Source organism: Rhyacophila brunnea, unplaced genomic scaffold (assembly GCF_057557595.1).
Source record: "Rhyacophila brunnea isolate RB1 unplaced genomic scaffold, BYU_Rbru_1.0 scaffold_4, whole genome shotgun sequence".
Taxonomy (NCBI): Eukaryota; Metazoa; Arthropoda; class Insecta; order Trichoptera; family Rhyacophilidae; genus Rhyacophila; species Rhyacophila brunnea.
In genome coordinates, this window is record NW_028233068.1 from 43,053,666 (window position 1) to 43,077,402 (window position 23,737).

At 33.3% G+C, this 23,737-nt stretch overlaps 1 protein-coding gene across 4 annotated transcripts in view; it reads left to right on the forward strand.

The window, feature by feature from the left end:
• LOC147067395 (apolipophorins-like) overlaps positions 1–23,737 on the forward strand; it is a 112,989-nt gene that overhangs the window by 20,023 nt on the left and 69,229 nt on the right. For 2 of the 4 annotated variants that reach the window (XM_085954394.1, XM_085954396.1), the window contains 18 exons: positions 1,941–2,084; positions 3,266–3,455; positions 4,115–4,272; positions 4,374–4,462; positions 5,731–5,896; positions 6,673–6,864; positions 7,553–7,705; positions 9,914–10,182; positions 10,749–10,911; positions 11,264–11,467; positions 11,945–12,124; positions 14,790–14,992; positions 15,146–15,257; positions 16,104–16,252; positions 17,670–17,923; positions 19,063–19,347; positions 21,286–21,569; positions 22,548–22,686. In XM_085954394.1, the coding sequence (XP_085810520.1) occupies positions 1,941–2,084; positions 3,266–3,455; positions 4,115–4,272; positions 4,374–4,462; positions 5,731–5,896; positions 6,673–6,864; positions 7,553–7,705; positions 9,914–10,182; positions 10,749–10,911; positions 11,264–11,467; positions 11,945–12,124; positions 14,790–14,992; positions 15,146–15,257; positions 16,104–16,252; positions 17,670–17,923; positions 19,063–19,347; positions 21,286–21,569; positions 22,548–22,686 (3,334 nt within the window). The remainder of the gene's footprint in view (positions 1–1,940; positions 2,085–3,265; positions 3,456–4,114; positions 4,273–4,373; positions 4,463–5,730; positions 5,897–6,672; positions 6,865–7,552; positions 7,706–9,913; positions 10,183–10,748; positions 10,912–11,263; positions 11,468–11,944; positions 12,125–14,789; positions 14,993–15,145; positions 15,258–16,103; positions 16,253–17,669; positions 17,924–19,062; positions 19,348–21,285; positions 21,570–22,547; positions 22,687–23,737) is intronic. The other 2 variants (XM_085954395.1, XM_085954397.1) reach the window with 1 other exon arrangement.

Here is a 23,737-nt window from a genome sequence, read left to right on the forward strand (position 1 = left end):
CAATAATAGATTTTTTTAATTAATTTAGATTTTTCGAACATTCTAACAAGAGTCTAACCACTCTAATCCCACTCCTATTTCATTCACTGCCATTACTTCTTAAAGATGCACTTAACTAAGACCAATTTAATTTTTAACACAATTAACATGATGGTACACAAAGTCCAGTTTATCGTCCTAAACAACCTAAAGTTTCAAATTGTACTGGAATGTTTGTAAATGCATAAATTTGATTGTATTCTGCGTGCCCTTTTGTGTAATAATTTTTTTAGGACGCACTCCCTAAAAGAACTGTTAATGTACATTTTTAAACATATTAAACTGATTATATTGTTATCGCGTTCAATGCAGAAATACGAATTTTTCCAAGATTCTTAATAATCACGAATTCGGACCTGTTTTACATTTTTTTGGCTACTCATTTTACTTAAATTTAATAGAAACACGGACAGTCAAATGATTTTTGATTGAAAAGATTATCTAACATGCGGTATAAATACATACACTGAATTAACTTTTAACACAACTGCGCACAAATAATATATTTTCGCACTGGGGGGATACCCTAATTTCAATGTAAGAAGAAACAATGGCAGTATTGTAATTCTTGACCTGCCTCAAATTTTATGACGTACTCATAAGATGAACACGCCTGGCAACGATATACAAAAATAATATGCTAGCACACATTTCTTTGGTAACTATTTTATGATGTGTATAGTATTCTGTATACTTGTAATAATTATTTTAGTGTACCTATCTATGATAATTAAATAATAATATGTTATATATTATATGAATTAAACATTATAAAGGAATCACACGGAATAAGTAAAATTGCAATCATATTAACGTGATGCTATAAGTGTGAATAATGACAAATTTAATTGAATCTAAAAGAAGTTTGTGTTTCGATCACTCACTGATCATCTAATACTGTCAACTTCAATGTTTTCCTCTCCACTAACACTTGCAAACGGCAATGAATGATTTTTCAATGAACGGAATGATTTTTTTTACTGAAAATTCTGTGAGTTAGTAGGTTAGCGTAACTATTTGAACTCGTTAAGTTATTTCATCAAATTTAATGTTCAATGAGCGACAGCTTTTTTAATTGCCGTACATTACCATATTATTGTAAAATTTTATATTTTTATTAGTACAGTCAAGAGCACGCAGTATAAAAACGAAAAGTATTAGCGGCATTGTTACTTACCTATGTTCTTTTTTAGATTGAAAATTTCGTAAACAAGCCAACTACTGTTTTATATGATAATTAAAATAAGCAATTATTTTGACAAATATTTTTATTTACATCAAATTTCGAGTTGGAACATGTTCATGTCAGCCGGCTTTAAGTGCAACTACATAAGTTTTATGGTACAACAAGTACGTATATTGAATATCAAATTCTTGCGAATATGTTTTAAATAAGATAATTTCGCTTTTTTGACTGAAAAAGTTACGTTTTCCACACCTATACTCTCGGATCTAGTGCTGTTGACTTAAATTTTTGTTAAGATAAATTTAATTGAACTTTAAGAACTTTGCAGTTTAATATAAATATTGGAAAGGACAAAAATAAATTTTGTGGCTTGATTACTTTTTGTTCTTACCCCGTCTTATCTGTTATTAGTCATGTGTTGACACTCGACTTTGTAAATTGCTTCATCGATACATATGCCTGTCTTATTCCTTCATTGACTTATGCAATACTGTAACATGCGTTAGAAAAGGACCGACGTATATAATTGAGACACACTATATAGGACAATTTTATTTAAAATACTCTATTTCACCTGTCATTTCATAAATAGGTATGAATTCTGGGCACGGTGCCGACCTCTGATCTACACCTACAATTTTTGATAAAAATATATAATGATATAATATTATATATAATACACATTGAAGATTATTGATTCCATTTTTGGTTTTAGATTGATGTCTTTGGTAGGTGTCCGACTACTTTCATGGTCGATGATGATGTAAAAATAAGAAAAATAAAGGATTTGAATGGCTGTGTGAACAAAGAATACAAAAAGCAAAATGTATTGCAACGCATCTTGTACAACCCTAACTCTGTAAGTAACACAATAATATTAATAGACACATCGTTTGAAGTGTTATGGAAGCAGGAACTGCATATCCACGGCTGAACATACATGAAAAGTGGAGATGGGGAACCTAAAATCATGTCCTCTTATAATTGCTTTTCTCTCCCATGGGCACTTTTTATTAGAGAGTCTCAAAGTACACTTGAGTGCGTGGTGACTACATTCTTGGTTATCTGCTCCTGAGATATTTCCAGGCGTAAAAAACTGCTGATGTTTCACATTAAACATATAGCCTCGTTATACGCTCGATTAAGACCAAGTGTGGTGCAGGGCAGGATGGTTTAGAGGGGTATATGTTTGTGTTGTCCGCTTATTCGGTACAGCATAATATGGCAGTGATGAAGGCTGCCTGTTGCAGGTAGGTACGCTATGTTAGGTAACTGAAAAAGTCCTAGGACAGCCATATTTACAGGACTTTTATTAGAATTTTAATTTTATTTATCTTCAATATTTTATATTTAACAGAAAATATTATAATATTTTATTTTTGTATAATATATATTTCATTAAAAATTATGTACTAAAATAGATTAATTCCCAATCGACATTCTAACTAAAAAATTCTACTGTCTCTACAGTTGAACTTCCCATAAGACTATTACAGGGCTCGAAATGACCGGAGCACCGTTCCGGTTCGTAAAATCAGCAAAATAATAGCTCCGTCTTGTGGAAAAAATAATTTTACCGTTTGAGCTAGATAGGCTATATAACACACTTATTCTTATAAAACGCACATAAAATTAGATAACTATGTTAATATTTTCAGAAAATTAACGAGCGCTCCGGTTCATAAAATTTTCCATTTCAAGCGCTGGACTATTAGCATTGAGTCAGGGGATTGTAAATTAATGTACCTATATAATAGTAACACCAAACCGACCCTTTATACAAAAACGCCTTAATTCACCATCAAAAATCTATATAAATTATTCAAATGATATAAAAATCGCAATATTCTACCCCGTAAGTTTACTTACCCTTGCTCACAAATAAATATTACCGAGGGTGGCCTAAGATATGGTGATCAACCGAGGCAAGTGGTGCGACCCAGTACTTGCCTTATGCTCCAATAATGGAGCATAACAGGGTGAAGCTTAACTTAACTTTGTCTATGACGTAAGCATAACTAACATGTAAATTATGTTTAGGAATTCGATACCACTAATATCCTGCAATCACAACTGAATGCATGGGCAGTTGTCAGTGATGGAGTAATTGTGCATTCCAGTATCGAGGAAAAATACTTTTATAATCCCTTCTCCGATGGAAAGTCGGGTGCCAAAGCTACTGTGGACACCACCATGCAATTTTTAGAAGCGACAAACGATAAAGTCCAAGGTAAATTTAGACATTTCTTTATGTTGTTCGCTGTTAATTCAATAGTGGAATTAGATTGTATTAATTAAAATAAAACACAATGTGACAGAATACTGATTCCATTTAGTTTAATAGTATACCGGTTTCGTAGGCTTTTTCAAAACTCGTATCCGGAAACTTGTATGTATACAATTCATTAGTCATCAGTATATTAACTCATTGGACGCTAATGACGCGCCTAGTGTAACAATTAGGTAGCCATTAGATATAATTAGCATGGTATTTAAATGTGGTAATTAATTAGTAATTATCTAGTCAGCAGTCAATGTGTTAAAGACCGTCCTACCTTTTTGGGTCGTATAATACTGACATAAAAGTCATGTCTAAATAAAACACGGTTCTTGTCGGTTTACACTTTACAGGAAGCCAGCAGCAAACAAATTTTGTGCATTCTTGAATTAATGAATTTTGCCGAAATCAGCTATGGAAATTGAATTAATGTTCATATTGAATCTAATAAAATTGGTGACCATATAATATACGTAGTAGTCATCTCTTTCCGATAAGGAAGCTAACGGCAAACTGTGCTAGGGTGAAATATTTTACGTGCAATTTACATGTAACCATTTATTTTGTACTATATAATCACAAATAACAAAAATCTTAAATATTCTCTTCAGCAAATTGTGTCCATGAGAAATCTATCATATATGAAGAACCTTCGACGACCGAAGATAATAATGTGAATGATATTGAAAATGCCTTGATTACTGCCACCAAGCATCTGGAAGGACACGTGCAAGAAAAGTCTGCAACATTTTTCACGGCACTCATTAGAGTGAGTACCAATTAATTATTTATTACCTCTGGCGAAAACTACCTAAGTACCTATCGATATGTTAATCATTTTCATACAATACTATTTTTAATTGTTAACAGGTCATGAGAAGCTCTAGCAAAGACAACATTTACAAAGTGTATAGTCGGATCGAAGGAAGTCAAGCACACACAGATAAAGTGTTGACAAAGTGAGCAAACGCCTAAATAATAACTTACATATCGACCGTGTTTAGGAAAAGGGGCGTAACCCTCACAGAACAAATTTTACAGGAGGGGCAAAAAATGTTTTTTTGAATGATTTTGGTTCAATATTAAAAAAAAAATAGGCACAGACATTGGGTGCATGATGATTGATGATTTGGTGTAATATCTTTTCGATCTAATAATAATTCCGCATTTGTGGCTTACTTCCTTTTTACAGAACGTCTATTTAGTTGTATACATTGTTAATATCTAATAAAAGCACTTTTCGAAAAATCAAGGGTTACAACCTTTTTCCCAAACACAGTCGATATTGTATACTCGTATATACATGGACTGGTTTATGTAGGGAGGTTTGTTATGATAACATTTAATAAACTGGTAAAGAAATCATTTAACTATGAGTGATAGAAACAACAAAAATTACATGAAGTTAAGCAGTGAAATCTCAATAATAGCAGACATTTCACTTATTCAAAATCTAAAGTAAATACTTACGTCGATGATGTCACAAATAATACTCCAGATTTCATGGGCGAAGGGAAGTGTTTTTCGAAAAGCTAATGCTTTTAGATATAATGAACATAATAATTTTCTTAAAAGAAATAGTTTATTATACTTTTAGATATAAGTATCTAGTCAAGTGTAGTTTTGTTTATGTACTTACCTATATATTTATTAGATCCAGATTTGATCCCACTTTTTATGTTCAGTAGCTACCTAAATTGTTGTAAGTAAACCTACCAATACAATAATTGTGAAAGAAAATCCAACTTCAAGTCTCTTAATTAAGTATGACTGCGCGTGCAAATTTTTTGTTTAACCATAGACTACCAATATAGTCGAAAATGTTAAAAATAATGCTGATAAAAGCAAGGAGAGTAAAAATGAATGTGTCAAAAGCAAAAGAGCTTCTCTACATCACTTACATGGTGAGATATATGCATGAAAATAATTACACAGTTTTGAGGGTTTTTTTTAGGTAGGTACATTATAAATTATATTATAATTGTAGAGTATACTGAGTTACTTTCACTGTTTCTTCAATTAAACATAATGGAAGTTATTTATTGTAATTTGACCATTTCAAAGAGTGACTGTTGTTCATTTTAAAAATGGAGAAAATACCTTGATTTCGGTAATTACTTTATGATGTTATTTTTTAGGTCCGTAACATGTATGTCTTAGTCCAGGAATTTTCCATGTATAAATCCAGCATTGCGGACTCAGTTGAAACATATTTTTAATTTTTCAGTAAAGTATTCCTTGATGCTATTTTTCGCACCGATACCGAAGCCTCTATCGAAGTGTCGATGCAACTTCTCAAAAATAACAAACTCACCCCACTGCAGAAGAGACTATTTTTTTCATCCCTCACCAACGCGAGACAAGTTTCTACAGAATTATTGAAATCTACTGCTGTAAGTGCGCACTACCTCTGTTTATAATATATTATGCATGCTGCTCTGTTGGTTGCTTCTCCAATTATTAATCAGTAACATTATTATTATTCATATGTACAAGAACTATAATAATACAATTTTGGTTAGCGCAAGAAGTCTGTTACAATTAAATTAGTAATGGCATTTAACTAAATTTATCAGAAAGCAGATTGCCTTCTAATTGGTATAATATAAAGTACCTCAGTTAAAAAGTAGTTATAATAAATAACTCACATCAATCATAGACGGATCGATAGCTGAGACGTGAAAGCACTCACCCGGAAAATAGAACACTTTTTTTCTAGATTTTTTATACTTAATACTTACGTATGTTTTTACATGCGGTACAGAAATAGCAAGAACTTGACTTTAAAGAGCATCTCTTGGACACTTGCAAAGAAGTGTTGTTCATATAATATTATTTAAAAAGTTAAATGTGGACGATCAGGTTCCAGATTCGAACCCGAGACCCACGACGTTATAATCTGACATGTTACAGCTCAGTCACCGCGGGCGGCAGGTTATTAAGCTGCCTAATTACGCATGTTGCTTTCCCATGTCGTATTCAAATGTATTCTTAACTTTGAACATGCGTAGATGCGATTTATTCTAGTATGTACAGCACTTACATCAACAATATTTAATCACTTTCTATCATTTGGCACCCCTCCGAATATACCTAATTCTCTGTTAAAACTATCGAAATTCACATTAATGTGGTATGTTTATAACAAACTTTTGTTATCTATTTACAGGGATTAATGGATATGGTCGGGGTACTCAACGAAGTTTACATAGGTATGGGCAGCTTGACTGCCGTTTACTGCCATGAGCATATGTGCCAGAAAAGTGGCCGCTCCATGAATGGCGACGTCGCTGACATCTCAGCCAAGATGGTCGCCAAACTGGCCAACTGCAAAGTACATAACAAGGAACAAGAGAACATGGTGGGTACTACTAAAGCTTAAATTACATTGACCAATAGTATAACCATATTTACAGGATTTTACAGAAGTATTTCTCTAAACAAAATAAAATATACTAAAATATATATTTTTAATAATGACCAACCCCATGATTCGAACTTCGACTAGAAACATAAATAGGGCTGTATATATTTACAAAGATTACAACTCTGTAAGCAGGTTAGACTAAAATACCTATAGCCTAAGGACACGCAATACTATGATACCGGTTTATACATTGTGTGTGTGTTTTTTACAATACAAATGTAATCGCAATGCATAGTCAGCCTCACGTTGAAAGAAATACTACCCAATGAAACCGTCAGATCAAATTACGCACTAGACAGCCATTTTGAGAATACAATGAACACACAGAAGGTGGATGATTCATTAGAGACCTTGGGGTTTCGAATCGACGAATTTCTTTAGGACGATCATGAATTACGTACGTTGTAGAACTTTACACTATACTGTACCATATCAGAAAATGGCAGGAAAAGTTTTTGATACATAACACATAACAATCGACTGGCAAAGATACTGTTCTTATATTGAAAACCCTTATATCATTTAATTTTGTTAACCAATTAAAGTAATTCTTATATGTACACTATTACATAATATACTACTAATACAATTAGACTGTAAATTATTTATGTGAATTCTTCAGATGATAGCCGTGTTGAAAGGCTTAAAGAACATGAATCACATCCAAGAGAATGCTGTCAGTGCCATTGTTGAATGCGCCAAGGATAAAGAGGTGATTCCCAGACTCCGAGTGGCTGCAGTGGAAGCCCTGGCAGCTGACGCCTGCACCAAGCAGGTACCTACACGCTATTATATATTTACTAATAATATAAAATCAACCTGCATCATACCCATGGCCCCCGCATGCTGTAGCGCACACCCCCCGGCGGCCCCCTACCTATCGATAAGGTTGGCGGTGTGATACCCGATAGCAGCGCTTTCCAAATAGTATTCTGCAGAACACAGTAGTTTCGCGAGGTAAAATTAAGAGTATCATTGTATTTTTAATGACTTGTGTTTTTAAAGAAATCCATCGGAATTATTTAGTTTTCGGCACTCAGCATCATATGAAGCATTGATCACGACCCCTTTTTGTGGTAGCTAAGCAACATGTGACCCCATGTCATATATAGCAATTTTTATTTATGTAAGGAAACACTAAAAATCATTATAAAATAAAATTCTACACTTGAATAACCTACCATTTAAGTATATCAATCATCATATTATCACATCAAATTACATCGAACAACCAGATATTTTAAAATGTTAATATTCTTGAAGTGAAATAGCGCCTACCTTTTTTAATATTAGAGCAATTATGTTTATCTCACTTAGCTGGTTGGGCCACTACACTGGGCCCCCAGGCTAGAGCCTTGTCAACCTTCTCCCCCCGGTTTGTGGGGATTATGAGCATACCTATCTAGTATCTTATATTAGGTGTGGTGCCATTTACGCAATAGATCATAAAATTAGATTCATTCATTCACTCCTATGACGAAAGCATTACCTCCTTTGGCAAATCTAGTGATTTCCTTGATAATTCTTGCGAAAATCATATCAGTCATTTGGTGTCAAATCTACCATTTTTTTATAGTTTTCATGCAAATGCTAATTTTTTTTGATAACTAGGTAAATTTACAGACTACTGTACGACAACATTATTTAGGCGACAACAGGAAGTCGCTCTTATCGCGTATAGAATATTTCACAGTGTTGTCATTTTTTGAGAAAACATATCCCGCAAAATTAGGTTTTAAGTTTATATCAATTCTATTCTCAGTAAGTTTATAAGTACATTAATTTATAAGTCTAATTATTGTTCAATAAATATCAATAGAATTTTTTTTTTCAAATAATTTCACCTCTTAATTATTACTATTATATTAGGTTAATTAATACAGCGTAATTATTGAATTTGGAAGGAAATGTATCATTGAACCCACATTAACTGATAATATTGCTGCAGGTATTTATTAATTAAATAACTATAACACAAATTATGACTAAAAAACTAGAAGTGAAAGATATAACATATTCAATATTATATTGATGACCCAATCACATGTTTTATAATTTACAAATGATGTCTTTATATCGTATTTTTAGTAAAATTGTTGTAGAAACACATACTGTGAAAATAATTTTCTATAAATTAAATTATATCCACCTTACATAAATTTTAAAACAATATGTACCTACTTATTGGTTTAAAAATTAGGAAAATAATTAGGAAAAAATAGGACAATTCATTAACTAACTAATGATCATTTATACTTAATTATTATACGTCTAAAAATATTAATAAAATAGATTACGATACACATAACTTTATAATATACAAACATAATTTCCAGTATTTGGGGAAATATTTCTAGTATTACAACACTGAATTTTGACATACCTGACATGACAGGAACCCGTAAAATGGGCTTGTTGAAAGTATTGTATAGGCTCGCCTTTTAAATACGACTCTTTTTCTTCTTCGCAATAAATCAAAAGTTTACTGATAATAATTCGAACATCATTTCGTATTGTTTTAAACATCTTTTGAATATAAAAAGCTTCAAATTACGTAAATTGATAGATGCGTCCAATACGAAGTGTCAAAAATGTAATGAAAAATTTGGGGGCGTTCCTAATTTGAAACCGGAAGTTCGATTAGCTGTACGTAGTTCACAGATTTGCCACGTAGCCAAGATGAAGTTGCCGGACAATATGTGTTTTCACTCCGATTTCAAAAGTAATACATTTTTCCAATATATATAAAAGTAATATACTTATATTATGATATATCATAAACCCTTATGTTTACAAGCAGTACTCAGCATTTGTGTTATTTTGCCAGAACTTTTTTTTATTAATGGCTGTTTTGCTTTGGTCGAAAAATCGAATCCCCCACTTCATAAAACTTCATATTTCGATTGTTTTACCTAGCATACGACTATGGCAATGAAACAGCATTGTCTCATAATATTACCATATTGTGGCACGTAACTTTCAGTTGAGCAGCGCAGCTTACAGCATTCTGGAAGATGAGAGCGAAGACTCTGAGCTAAGGATCAAAGCGTACCTGTCCCTACTGGACTGTCCTACAGAGAAGCTGGTGGAATCCGTCAAGAAAATCTTGCACTCCGAAGAGCCTATCTACCAAGTGTGCTCCTTTATCACATCATCCGTGAAGAATATCCAAGATTCTAGCAGCGCATCGGCCAGAGCACAGAAGCTTTTCAAAGACTTTCCGTTTGTTAAAAGTTACCCATTGGATCCGAGGTTTGTTTAATGATAAATATATTGATGCAGGAGACCAAGAGACTTGTTATACATTTATTATATTTTTAATAATCACACTAGGTGGCAAACCTTTTAAAGTTTAGATGCCATGTAAAAAAACAATAATAGATGGTTTGCCAAATGAGTTTTTTTTAATTGGGACTATTTTTACGCCCAAAAACATGTCCCTCCATTAGTCGACAGATTTTTTATGTTCCCGATTTTGACACTTGTCTTGTTCAATCAGCCCTTTTGCAGGAAAAAATATCCGTTCAGAATGAAAGGAATATTCATAACTTCAGTTTCATAAATATGTAGAACACAAGAGGAGCTATGTACACATCCTCGAATACCCGGACGGCCAAGACTAAGATGACAGCACTACTTCACCGGAGATCTTAAGTTCCTCATCCAAAACTATTACAAACCAGCGGAGTCGAAGCGTCCAGAATAACAAAAGTTTTTGAAGCAGGCCATGTGTTGTTGACTCAATAAAGTTTGTAAATGAGGAGGTCTCACATAATTTGCATTATTTATTCGTTTAAAATGATACAATGTTTTTACAGGAGGTATTCTCAAGCATATGAAACCAATTATGAAGCTGACAAATTCAGTATTGAAACTGTGCTGGGATCTCATGTCATCTACTCCCAGAACTCTTTCTTGCCGCGATCTGTCAACTTGAATCTGACAGCAGAGATATTCGGAAATACTGTCAATTTAATTGAGGTAAATAAATATAGTAGATACCTATATTTAGTTTAAACGAAGCATCTGGTTTATATCTCTGGTCACAGTCTTGATAGCTATGACCAAAGGACCAACCAAATATTGGGAATGTTAAAAATATAAATATTTAAATCTCCCGTTCTGATTATGAGGTACCGGTAAGAATTATTTGCACATTGGTGATTTCCATTAATCTTTGCACCATATTGGGATCTAATACTACCTGAATATCTGTTTTTTCGGATGATGTTTTAAAGATCATAGAAATTATAGTGAATAAAATAAGTTTAACCTTGGAATTATATATATAATATAACATATTCTAATTTATCGATTTTCTTTTCATGGATAGATTGACGTCCGTCAAGGCAACCTGGAACGAGTTCTAGAGGAGTACTTTGGACCACAAGGGTTGTTCAGGACGACTCCACCCCAAAAGATATATGATAACCTCAAACAGGCTGCCCACAATATGCATGAGAAGATTGAAAACAGAATGAAAGGCCATAAGAGCAAGAGGGATGTGCAACATGAAATCGCTGCTCTTGCCGAAAAGGTAACTTTCATTCTGTTCTTCTTGACAAGTCGTACTATTCGTCCATTAAATTTACACAATCCATTGGGTTATTGCTCCATTTGAATAAAAAAAACAAAATGCATAATTTTGTATGGAATAATTTACGAAAAATAAAACTGTCCTCGCGTCACAAAAGTGACATCAATTAATGTAAAACCAATAGAGTAATAAAGGAAAAATCATGTTGACATCCTAAATACTTACTACATAAAGTAACCAATGGTCATAAGTTAATGCTTAACATTATTATTATATTCATTTAATAATAATATAAAAATCTACCGCTATGTGATCAGAACGCCAAGCTGACTGAAAGATTTAGAGATACGGCCGGCTCTACTTGTACATATAAGTTGTTTGCCATTTATAATTTATTAATGTTTTTTCAGAATATTTTTTTGATCGTATAAATAGAGAGAGGTGTTCTTAAGACAACCTTTTTACTTTCCCTATCAGCTCAAAACAAACTTGGAAGAATACCGAGGAAATATAGACATCGACATATTCATGAAGCTGTTTGGATCGGATAGCATATTCTTGTCACTAGGGGATGATCATGGTTTTTCGATTGATTCGTTAATTGACAAGATTTTCGATGTGGTGGAAGGAAGCATCGATGGAGCTCAGAAGTTCTCTGTAAGTGATATTTTTTTTATTAACATATAGTTATGTATTATTTATGTGAATCATTAGGTACAGGATTTGGAAATATTAAAATCTCCAGAATTAAAAATTAAATAATCTAAAAGTTAAAAATACTTAAATCTCACATTTCTAATTTTTTGTTTCAATATAATATAAATTGAAACATATATTATTGTCCGGCAACTTCATCTTGTATACGTGGCAAAACTGTGAACTACAATCAGCTAATCGAACTTCCGGTTTCAAAAAAGGAACGCCCCCAAATTATTCATTACATTTTTGACAGTCGTATGGGACGCATCTATCAATTTACGTAATTTGAAGCTTTTTATATTCAAAAGATGTCTAAAACAATACGAAGTCATGTTCGAATTATTATTAGTAAACTTTTGATTTATTGTGAAGAAGAAAAAGAGTCGCATTTAAAAGGCGAGCCTATACAATACTATATCACGGGTTGCTGTCATTGTCAGGTATGTCAAAATTCAGTGTTGTAATACTAGAAATATTTCCCCAAAAACTGGGAATTATGTTTGTATATTATATAGTTGTGTGTATTGTAATCTATTTTATTAATATTTTTGACGTATAATAATTAAGTATAAATGATCATTTAAGTACACTGGCAGTGTAATAATAAATTGGCAAGAAGAATATTTTCAAGAATAAACATTATTGGCATTAAATCAATTATTACGGAGATGTAAAATTTACAAAAATGCTTAAAATTATCTAGATACTTACGTAGTGTATCATTAATTTACAAGAATATCCCAAGGACAGTTTCTAGAATCATGAAAGAAATGACTACAGCGAGTGCCTCCTCTTCAAAAATCGTAACGCCTGGAAAAAATAAGATTGCATTGGACAGTATGGACTTATGTACCATACGTCAAAAAGTGCAGGAGTTTTATACTGTCCACAAACAAGTTCCGACGCTGCAAAACTTACTGGTTTCCTTAGGAGAGTGCATGGATTTTCAAGGAAGCAAAGAATTTTTACGGCGACGGTTACATTTAATTTAGTATTAATGTATTTAGACAGTTAATTAATTGTCCTTGTATTTTTAAACCGATAAGTAGGTACATATTGTTTTAAAATTTATAATGTTAGGTGGATATAATTTAATTTATAGAAAATTATTTTCACAGTAGGTATGTGTTTCGACAACAATTTTACTAAAAATACGATATAAAAGACATCATTTGTAAATTATAAAAAAATGTGATTGGGTCATCAAAATCATATTGAATATGTTATATCTTTCACTTCTACTTATGTAGTCATAATTTGTGTTCTCCTAATTATTTAATTAATAAATACATACAGCAATATTATCAGTTAATGTGGGTTCAATGATATATTTCCTTCCAAATTCAATAATTACGCTGTATTAATTATCCTAATATAATAGTAATAATTAAGAGGTGAAATTATTTAAAATAATTTTTCTATCGATACTTATCGAACAATAATTGGACTCCTAAATTAATTACTTACTGAGAACTTACTGATTGATATAAATTAAAAACCTAATTTTGCGGGATTTGTTTTCTTAAAAAATGACAACACTGAGAAATATTCTATGCGCAACAAGGGCGACTTCCTGTTGTAGCCTAAATAATGTTGTCGTACAGTATATGTTTCTGAGATTATTCAAAATTGTGTTATTTCTATAATAATGAATCAAACGTTCTCAAGAATGTTATTTTATTTACTGACCATTTAACTAATATTATACTCATATGCGTATATCTTTAGCGTAAAGTATTCAACCAATGTTTGCTACCTCTATTGCTACTATTTGCTACCGCTATAAAAAACATGGCCTCTTAGGCCCCTTACGCACTGTCAACCATTCTACGGCAACCATGGTTGCCATCAACCAGAAAATGGGTGACCAAAGACAAGAGACCAATAGGGCAACCGCATAGAAAAAAATGGTCAGTATCACGCTGGCTGCGAATACAAATATGAGACTGTGTCAGAAGAAAAATTATTGGTTACTTTGAAATAAGTTTATTGATGGTTTCTCGTGCAGTGCGTAATATGTGATAAGAAATAAGCTATCCCGTTGGTTGCCGTCCACTCTGTTCGCCGATTAAGTTGCTTTTGTTTTCTCAGTCTCCGACAACCATGCCCGTTAACACTAATTTCCTTTCTTCTGCCTCGTGGTTACCGTCAATCTGGTTGCCGGAGACCAGTCGACAGTGCGTAAGGGGCCTTAATGCAAGAGGAATCCAAAAATTACAAGTAGCACAGTGTGGCATTGAAAAGCGCATATTGGGCTTAACTCTCAAAAATTACAAAATAAACTAATTTATAAGGCAGGTAGCAGACAAGAGTATGTGATGTGATAGGATGTGCTGAGCAGATGAAATGTCAATGCGCTGGACATGTCGCTCGGTGAGTGGACAACCGCTTAACAAATGCCGTCATACAGCAAAACCCGCTGGATAGACAAACTCATACAGTTTGGTGGATGTGTGTGACAGGGACCGAAAAGAGTGGTGTGAGCTAGGGGAGGCTTTCATCCAGCAGTGGATCGACCCTGTCTAACGATGATGATTTTACTCATATAATAATATATTGTATCAACATATTTCACTCATTATGTACATCTTCAAGAAAGAGTTAATCATTAGTAAGTAATTAGTATATTATCTTTCAGCTCGAAGTCCGCTCCCATATACTGTTCCTAGACTTCGAAAAAGTATACCCCACATCATCAGGTATGGCTCTCGTAATATCCACTCAAGGAGCTTCAACTGGAAAGCTAACCTTCGGAGGCAATCTTGACATCAGACAGATCTTTGGCGATATGCTCAATTCCAAATTCAATATTAATCTCATACCAAGGTGAGACAATCATTTTAATTCATTTAAAAAAAACATGGATATAATAAGCATATAAAGTAAAAGCATTTTTTGCATCCCTAAAATATAAATAATGTCTTCTATTTTATTGCTACGAGTGCTATGACAATAACAAAAGTTATTTTAATATTCCAGTGCCAATGTTGAGATCACAACAAGTATGGCTGTGGATGCAAATGCCTTCTCCACCGGATTGAAGGTCACCACCGCCATGCAGACTTCAACTGGTGTTGAACTCACTGCAAAAGTAAATATTATATTTTATTATTTATTTTGAGACCAATAGCGATTTTCCATAAAGAAGGTGAGGCAGTAACATATCGAGTGCTTAAGTTTCTGCAAACCGGCTAACTCCATTTGGGCAAATTGTTCAGGAAGGAGAAAAAACTTAATAATTTAACAATCGAGCGGAATTTAACAATTCCAACAAATTTTTTACAAATAAGCTGCACTATGAATTAACACACTATTTTAGCTTCCTTTTTATACATAAAGAGTATTTATATAAAGAGCAGAGTTTCATAGAATCCATTTACGATATTGGAAATTTGGCACCTGCAGTTGGCTGTTTTGTGTGAATAAGGATAACGCATTTATTTATAGGTTTAGGAGGTTGAAATTTTGTGTGAGCATAGAAAACATGCTTTATAACAAATTGCCATCAAAATCTCTTTTTGGTCAAAAGTGCAGTTACCTGGTTTGCAGATTAAGCAGTCGATATACAGATATACTTACTAAAATCCTGGAAAAATTGCTGTATTAAATTAATTCATTACATTTACGGTTTATCACAAAAGACAAAAATTTGTATGACACCTCTACATACCTAACACTAACACTGACACTGATAAACTACAGATTGTTGTGTATCTAGTGGTTTCTGGAAATGTCTCGATTACTCTGCCATAAGCTTCAGTGCCAGCCGTCTTTCTGCCTGTTTATGTCTCCTGACCCGCGTTCTCCTTTTTTAAGAGAATTCCGTTCTTGAGACACAAATAAAACATGGATACATAAATATGTTCAATAAATAACTTTCATAAAAACACTTTCCTTTCGAATATATGTGTCAACGTATAAAAACCTGTTTTATTAGCTCCTGAATAATGGACAAGGGTTTGACATCAACGTTGGCTTGCCGTTGGAGGATCAACAGATAATCTCTATCACCAATGGCGTGGTCTTCTTCTACAAGGAGAGGGAAGTTGTGGATATTGACAAACCTCTGAATTTTAACACCGAATCGTAAGTATAATCTTGGTTTTATCGCAAAATTTAATTAAATTATAAAAATGTAGTAAAATAAAATTGACAAACAAATTGATTGACATAGCCGATTGTCCCGATTGATATTATTGTCAGGGTTCCGATGTATTTCTATGATCTCTTTTACTAAGCGCAAAAATCAAGAATATGTTTGGGTCAAGAGAAGATTCACAGCCTTTGGATTCGGTGGATGTGCATTAGACGCAAACGATAATAAATAGAATTCCAATAGGCAATATTTAATACACTACATTTTGATGCAGGGTTTTGAATGTGTGAGTGTCCTACGAAAATGTTACACGCATTATGCACATGCAATAGTGTGTGTAATACACCTATATTAAATGAGCGTCAATGCATAAACCAAGAGCAGTTGTCAGTATTTGACGTATGACGTATTCTTGACACATGTTTAACTTTATTCCAGATTATTCCCAGATTATTCCTTACTCGAGATTTGTTACCTGCTGCTCCTTACCCGTTAGGTATTTCAGTTCCCATTATTTCTGAGTTCCCCAATATTAGATAAACTGCCACAGATGTCAGGATAAGTGCATTGACCAAACGTCAGAAACTTAAAAAATATGGGTGAACACGCAAGGGCATATCAATTAAAACACTACACAATGTCAGAAATTACCGAAAACTGCATGAACACATGTCATCAATTTGATTTTGTGGCCAAAATATTCGACCAGAATATTTTTGCGCTTAGCAAAGGAGGCCATCGAAATATACTGGACTCAAGAGCTTTCGAGGTGATGTCGGGTATTAAGTAGAATAGAGCTAATTAATTTATTATTGATATCAATATTTGCTATCCTTATTATATATAATATTACCTACATCTGTACATTCTAACAAACAGCTACAACCTCATAATATTTGAGACTTTCTTGGTTGCTTGTTATCATGCTTAATTGATTTTTTGAGTCATCACTGCGTGTTTTTCATACTTCTTTCCTAGACGTTAACATTGATAGAGATAATGGGGTACGCTTAATAACGTTGTGGCTTGAGCAAAAAGCAATATTTGATCTGGTATTTCTGCTCATGGCAATCACAGTAAATACAACATATTATGTTTTTACTCTGAGCAAAGTTCGCTCTTGGATAAACAGACCCTTTGTCTACACACTGATCTACACACTGGTCACTTAGATCAGCAACTACATTCATCCTATTAATAGTAGAAACAATTCAGTAAAATTTCTTTTGAGATTTGCTTTTGCAATGAGCCCGAAACGTTGAGGATAGAACAAAGAAAAACACACGGTGACCACCCTAAAACCCGGACGTAACAAACAACTGTTGAACTTTCAAACTTTATATCAATTAACGTAATCATAATAACGGGTAAGTACCCACTAATTTTATTAACGCTTCTTTTTTGTAGACTGACAACGACCCCCATCTGCAATGTTGATTATGTAAAGCCGTTTGGAATGAATTTCTGTACTACACAAGTATTTCCAAATAACTTCATGAACAAGACTGCCAAGAATGCGAAAAAAACTCAATTTCCCTTCAGTGGTCAATTAGTGTATAAGGTGATTGCCAAAAAGGTTGAACTCGAAAGTTTCCGCTTCTACGGAAAAAGTGGATATGAGGATCATATAAACTTCTGGGAATTGACATTCGATGCTCCAGGCAAGATTTTTTTTATTTAGAGTATTTATATCATGTCCGATCATATGGACCTTTTTACGAGCAGATTTTTGTTTTACGATAAATGGATGTTAGCCACTAAACTTGCTGAACCTACTAGGTCCATACTCTGGCTCCAAACACAATATGTGTATTTGCCAGACTAAGAATTCAAACAAAGGACCCACGACACTATGAGCCGACACTAGTACACATCGTAGGCGTAGGCAAGATTTACCAAATTTAAAATGTCTACATACTTATTTATTAATTCACCTTCACAAACCCATTCAACTCCGAATGGTTTTCGAATAACTACCCCCTTTTTAAATAGACAAGGAACTTGGAATCTCTCCTGCCTCTATCGTTAATAGGGCGAAGAAAATATATTTAAAAAATCAAGAAATAAAATGTTACATGTGGATTACCAATCACCACATTTCCTCTCACTTTTTCTATTATTTTGCAGTTATCATAATTATTATTTGTATTCATTTCACTGGTCTGTATTTACTGTATGTTGCACATTTTCTAGTCCCCTATTTGAAGTAAAAGTAAATCACCACGTACGCTCCTAATCGGAACCATATCCCTCCATGAAGTGAAGGCTGTATTAATATAGTTTGGTTAACGTTAACGAATGGTTATTAGAAATTCACTTAACCCTTGGGTCTTTAATGCATATTGAGAAAACCACATGATTTTTTTTATGTCCAGCAGCAGATTCAAACCAGCGACCCAAAACGACTCTCGAAGACTACCTTTTATTTTTAAATATGAAAGTACATTCGAAGAACTACATTCGATAGTTAAATTAAATTCTAACATTGCAACGCTGATTAATAATAAATATTTTATCACAACAATATTCTTTTCAGCTTACAATTTGGATGGTTAACCCCTAGAAAATACGTTACGATTCCCCTAGTTGTCGCGACGCTAAATGACGACGACTGATATTGTGCATATAAATACATATAGAAATAAAACTGGATCCAACAGTGCAAAATTAAATTGTCACAAACGGCTGTTGCTACAGAGACAGTCTCAATCCAAATACTGTATCAGCAATGCAAAGTGGAAACCCAAAATACAATAATAATAAGTATGTACTTACAATAATTTGAATAATCATTTCACAGGCGCTAACTATTCACGCAAGTTGACCGGCCGAGTGGAAATCCAACCGGGACTAGGATTCTACTCCGTATCTGCCATGTTTGACTCTCCCAAAGGAAAAAAGCACGCCTCTGCTCTCGCCTCTTATTCTATTGAAGAGAGAATCCTTACTCTAAACATGGTGGACGATGATAATATCTATCATGCCAAGGCTGGACTTAAAAAGGTTGGAATGAAGGAAAATAGTATTGTTTTCAAGCCTATCTTCGAAGTTTTCGCCCCTCAAATGGACACAATCAAGCTGGAAGGTATGAACTTATATTTAATGAATTTATATTTAATAAAAGAATTTCTCAAGCTCTCTCGTCCTACTTCCTTCATTACGGCCGTTAATTCAAAAACTAATATATAGAATTTCATGAAATTATTATTAATATAATATAAAACATTTGATACACATTAACGACGTTTAAGCTCCCCTTCACCATAGGCGGATGTACATTCGCAGTCACCATCGTGTATAGAGCGACATGCATTGTGGCCGGGAAATGTTGGCCATACTTCAACGTAGTGTTGGTGTTTCTACACGCATTAAAATACGCTAACATTTGCCATGCTTCACCTAGCGTTAATAGTGACAGTACAATCATTGTAATTTTTATTAGGTATGTGTATACTTGATCAGTGCAACACCTATTATTATTTTCGGCACTAACTGACGGGTTTTGATATCCAAAAAAAACTTTTCCGTCATGGACGATTCAGACAAATACTATACAGTCTAATTTACCCAGTGTGTTGTCATCCGTGAAGAGATGGTCATTTTTGTCATTGCGGGCCACTTTGAAAATCAATTTGCACACCCCTGATAAATTACTGCCTGTCACACGAAACTGAAATAAAAAAAAACAAGATTATCCGAAGGTGTTCTTCATACAGATGGATATATATAAAAGTGAAGCAGTTACTAAGGCTAATTGTTAAATTAGTTTCAGGTCATTTCATATTGCAAATTCATTTGTAGCAATCTTTACACTCGTACTTTTATTTTTATACAGATAAAAACACCTTGTATTAGGCGTCCATAAATATATTACACCATGTCCTAATGGGGAAGGAATCTGATATAATTTGATGATCGGTGGCGAAACGGATATGGGGAATTGTAAAAAATGTAACATCACAAAACTGACAAAATATAAACCCATTTTTTTTCTGCGCAGACTCTATATTTCCATATAATACCACGTGGTTTTTTCGCTTCATTGTACCTGGAATAGAGGACAATAAATTAACAGCGGTGATTTTGTTTGACACAAATGACACAATCGATTCGTCAAAAGATTTAAAATTGTTAATCAAAACAGTTCAAACCAGTGATTAAAGACAGTTGTTAAATTATACCCTAATCTTTAAAAGATGCGTATTTCTCACAAATTGACTACATACTTATATAATAAATTACCCAAAGCATAACCACACAAACAGATACGTATTTGTACATAAAAATAAACCACGAATCCATCCCTGTCCATCACTGTATCTTCACTAATAATTGAATAAACAAGAGATACCTTGCTATTTTTACTAGGCAGTGGCGGCTTGACGACTTTCTAGGTCGTAGGGTTAGCCATTAAGGTCAAGCCTTTACTGAGCCGTTTTTAAAGAGGCACCTAGCGGAAAAATACAAAACTTGCAATTTGAGTTTTTTTTTTTGATAATTTACAATTTCAACTGTATTAATTAATAAATATGTATCTGAAAACATTAAAAAGAAAAATATTTTTTATTTTAAGTCAAAAATAAACTTACAATAAATTGTAAAAAATGTTAATTTGTTGAATCAGACCGAATCTTATTATTACACATATTTTATGATCATATTTATTATTAAAATTTAGTTTATTAAGTTTTCTAAGCATCGCCTAAGATATTTCTAACTAATTCATAGTTTTAATATTTTTTATATCTATTTTAAAAAACATTGATTTTTATAAAAAATATAAATGTGTAAAACTTGAAATCCTTTTTATTCATATCAAATCAAGCTTTAATATTGGGACCATACATAAATAAAATTTGATATAAATAAAAAGGAAAAAACTCTAAACTCGCCACTGACAATAATTAATATTTTTTCAACATGATCTTTACAATATGATCGAGGTACTTCCACAAAAAAAAATCATAAGACAGGAATATAAGCTAGTTTACTCGTATTAACAAGTATGTTGACTTTACACCAGGTACTATATACATTGACCTGCACAATGACAACTCGAAATACACCTACGATGGATTACGTCTCCTCAAGGGCGAGAAGGTGGTCACTCTCAGTGGGTGGTACAAGGAAGAGTACAAGAAAACTTCATGGGACTTAAAAATAGCCGAAGATGAACACACTGCTTGCATTTCTGGAAAATTTTCCAAGCAAACTGACGAAAGTAATCAATTTAACGTAGACTTCCAAAATACCATCGATCCCCGATGGAACTTTATCTACCAACAAGATACTAAAATGGATAAAATCGTTAGTCAATATTTGTGTTTTATTAATTTTTTTGGATGAATGAATAGAAACTTATATAAGTAGGTACTTATTATAAATTATTTAAAATATAACATTGTGTAGGTTGGGCGATCTAAGAAGCCCCTGTATTTCAAAAGAGAATTTATTAAACGATTCACTGAATAAGATACATATTTCGAAGTAGATACCTACATAACAATGTGTGAAGGTGACAGTTACTTCAGGGCAAATTGAAGAGACATAATACAGTCGAACTTGGTTATTACGATCACGGAAATAGCGAGATGTATAATGATGTATATCAAGTAATGAGGAAACATTCGTTGACATTTTAATTTATGATTTTCTCCATACATTTATTTACTTTTATATCGAGCTACTTCTCAGGTATACAGAGCAAAACTGTTAATGTATTGATCGTTTAAAAATAACATTTTCGACCCTAAGCTATAAAATCCGACCGGGCAGTTAACTAGACCGATGCCGCCAGGATCGGGTTAGGTTTATGACACTAGTTAAGTGTCTAAGTACCTAATTGGTGTTTTCGCACATTGACAACATTGAAAAAGTATCCACGCATATGGTTGAAATTGCATGTAAAAAATCCAAGCTTTGTGAAGTCAGTAGGTACCTACCAACGCCGACAGTTCAGCACTTCATTACAATAAACAACTTCTTTTGTAGTTTATGAATGCCATGCTTGTTTCGGGGATTTTTAAGATGGTTTTCTCATTTTTTATGTTCTATGCTTAAATAGAACGTGGCGCGAAAAATTTTACATAACGATACAACGAGTAATGCTTATAACGAGCAAATTTAGTCGGTCCTATCTTCCTCGTAATAACCAAGTTCGACTGTATAACGATATAATGAGTAATGCTTATAACGAGCAAATTCAGTCGGTCCCATCTTCCTCGTAATAACTAAGTTTTACTGTAATATTAATTAATCTCTCAATTAAATCTACTCTTTTTTCAGTCGAATCCCAATATTTTGCAATTCTCAATAAATTTGGTTCATGGTCCTGATCCAAAATCAAAGATTAATGTGATTTCGTTCACGTCAAAATCCTCCATTACTACTGGAGACAAAACGTCTTTAACAATAAAGGAACAATGTAAGTACCTATCCAAGCTTTAGAAAACATTATTTTCATTGAATCTAGGTAGAACATACATAGAATGACATGAATACATTATACACTAAAGTATTCTGCAGTCATAGATTAATCGCCAATCAAACAACTCGTAGATAAAAATCTGGACCTAAGAGTCTTGTGCATACTCATGCAATTACCACCAGTTGTGTAGTGCAGTGCTCCGCAACCGGTGTGCCGCGGCACACTGGTGTGCCCCAAGACGATGCTAGGTGTGGCGCGGTGCAATAGCCAAATTTTCGTACATGGCTGGTAACATATTTGAGCACCTGCATGAACTTAATAAAACATTGCAAGGTCAGAATAAAAATATATTGACGTGCTCTGATAAATTAGAAAAAGTCAAAAATAAAATGGAACTTTGGCAGAAGGAGTTAAGACAAGGATCTCTACAAATGTTCCAAAGGAACTACCAGACCACCATTGAAAACAAGCAATTAATTTTGGATCCGTCTCAAAAACATTTAACTTTGCTGCAAAAGAAATTTCATCAGTAGTTTCATACAATAAATGCGACAGGATACGAAACCCTTTTGCAACCAATGCCGAAAATTCTATAGAAGCGCTTTTAATATAAATTCAAGAGGAATTTGTTGAATTGATAAACGACGGGACGCTAAAACTGAAGTTCGCCGATGTTCCATTGGTTATTTTCTGGATTTCGGTTAATAAAAAATATCCTCGGATTTCCGACAAGGCTATCGCAGTTCATCTCCCATTTTAGAGTCAAAAAAAGTCGCCTGCAGCGCTATTTTACTACACTAGTAAGTATTAATATTTTAAAACATGTGATTGTAGGATACAATTTATCTGAGATATTGTATCAATACTCGACAAATAATTATTCCTAACCCGACAACTAACCATAATTATATAAATATAATATAACCATACAAAAAATCGCTAAACATAAAATCAATACCATTAATTTTACCTCCAACACTATTTGAAAAACGCTATTTTAGAGTATCACACTGTCTTTAACCTTAGCGATAGGTAGGAGGGCCCGCCA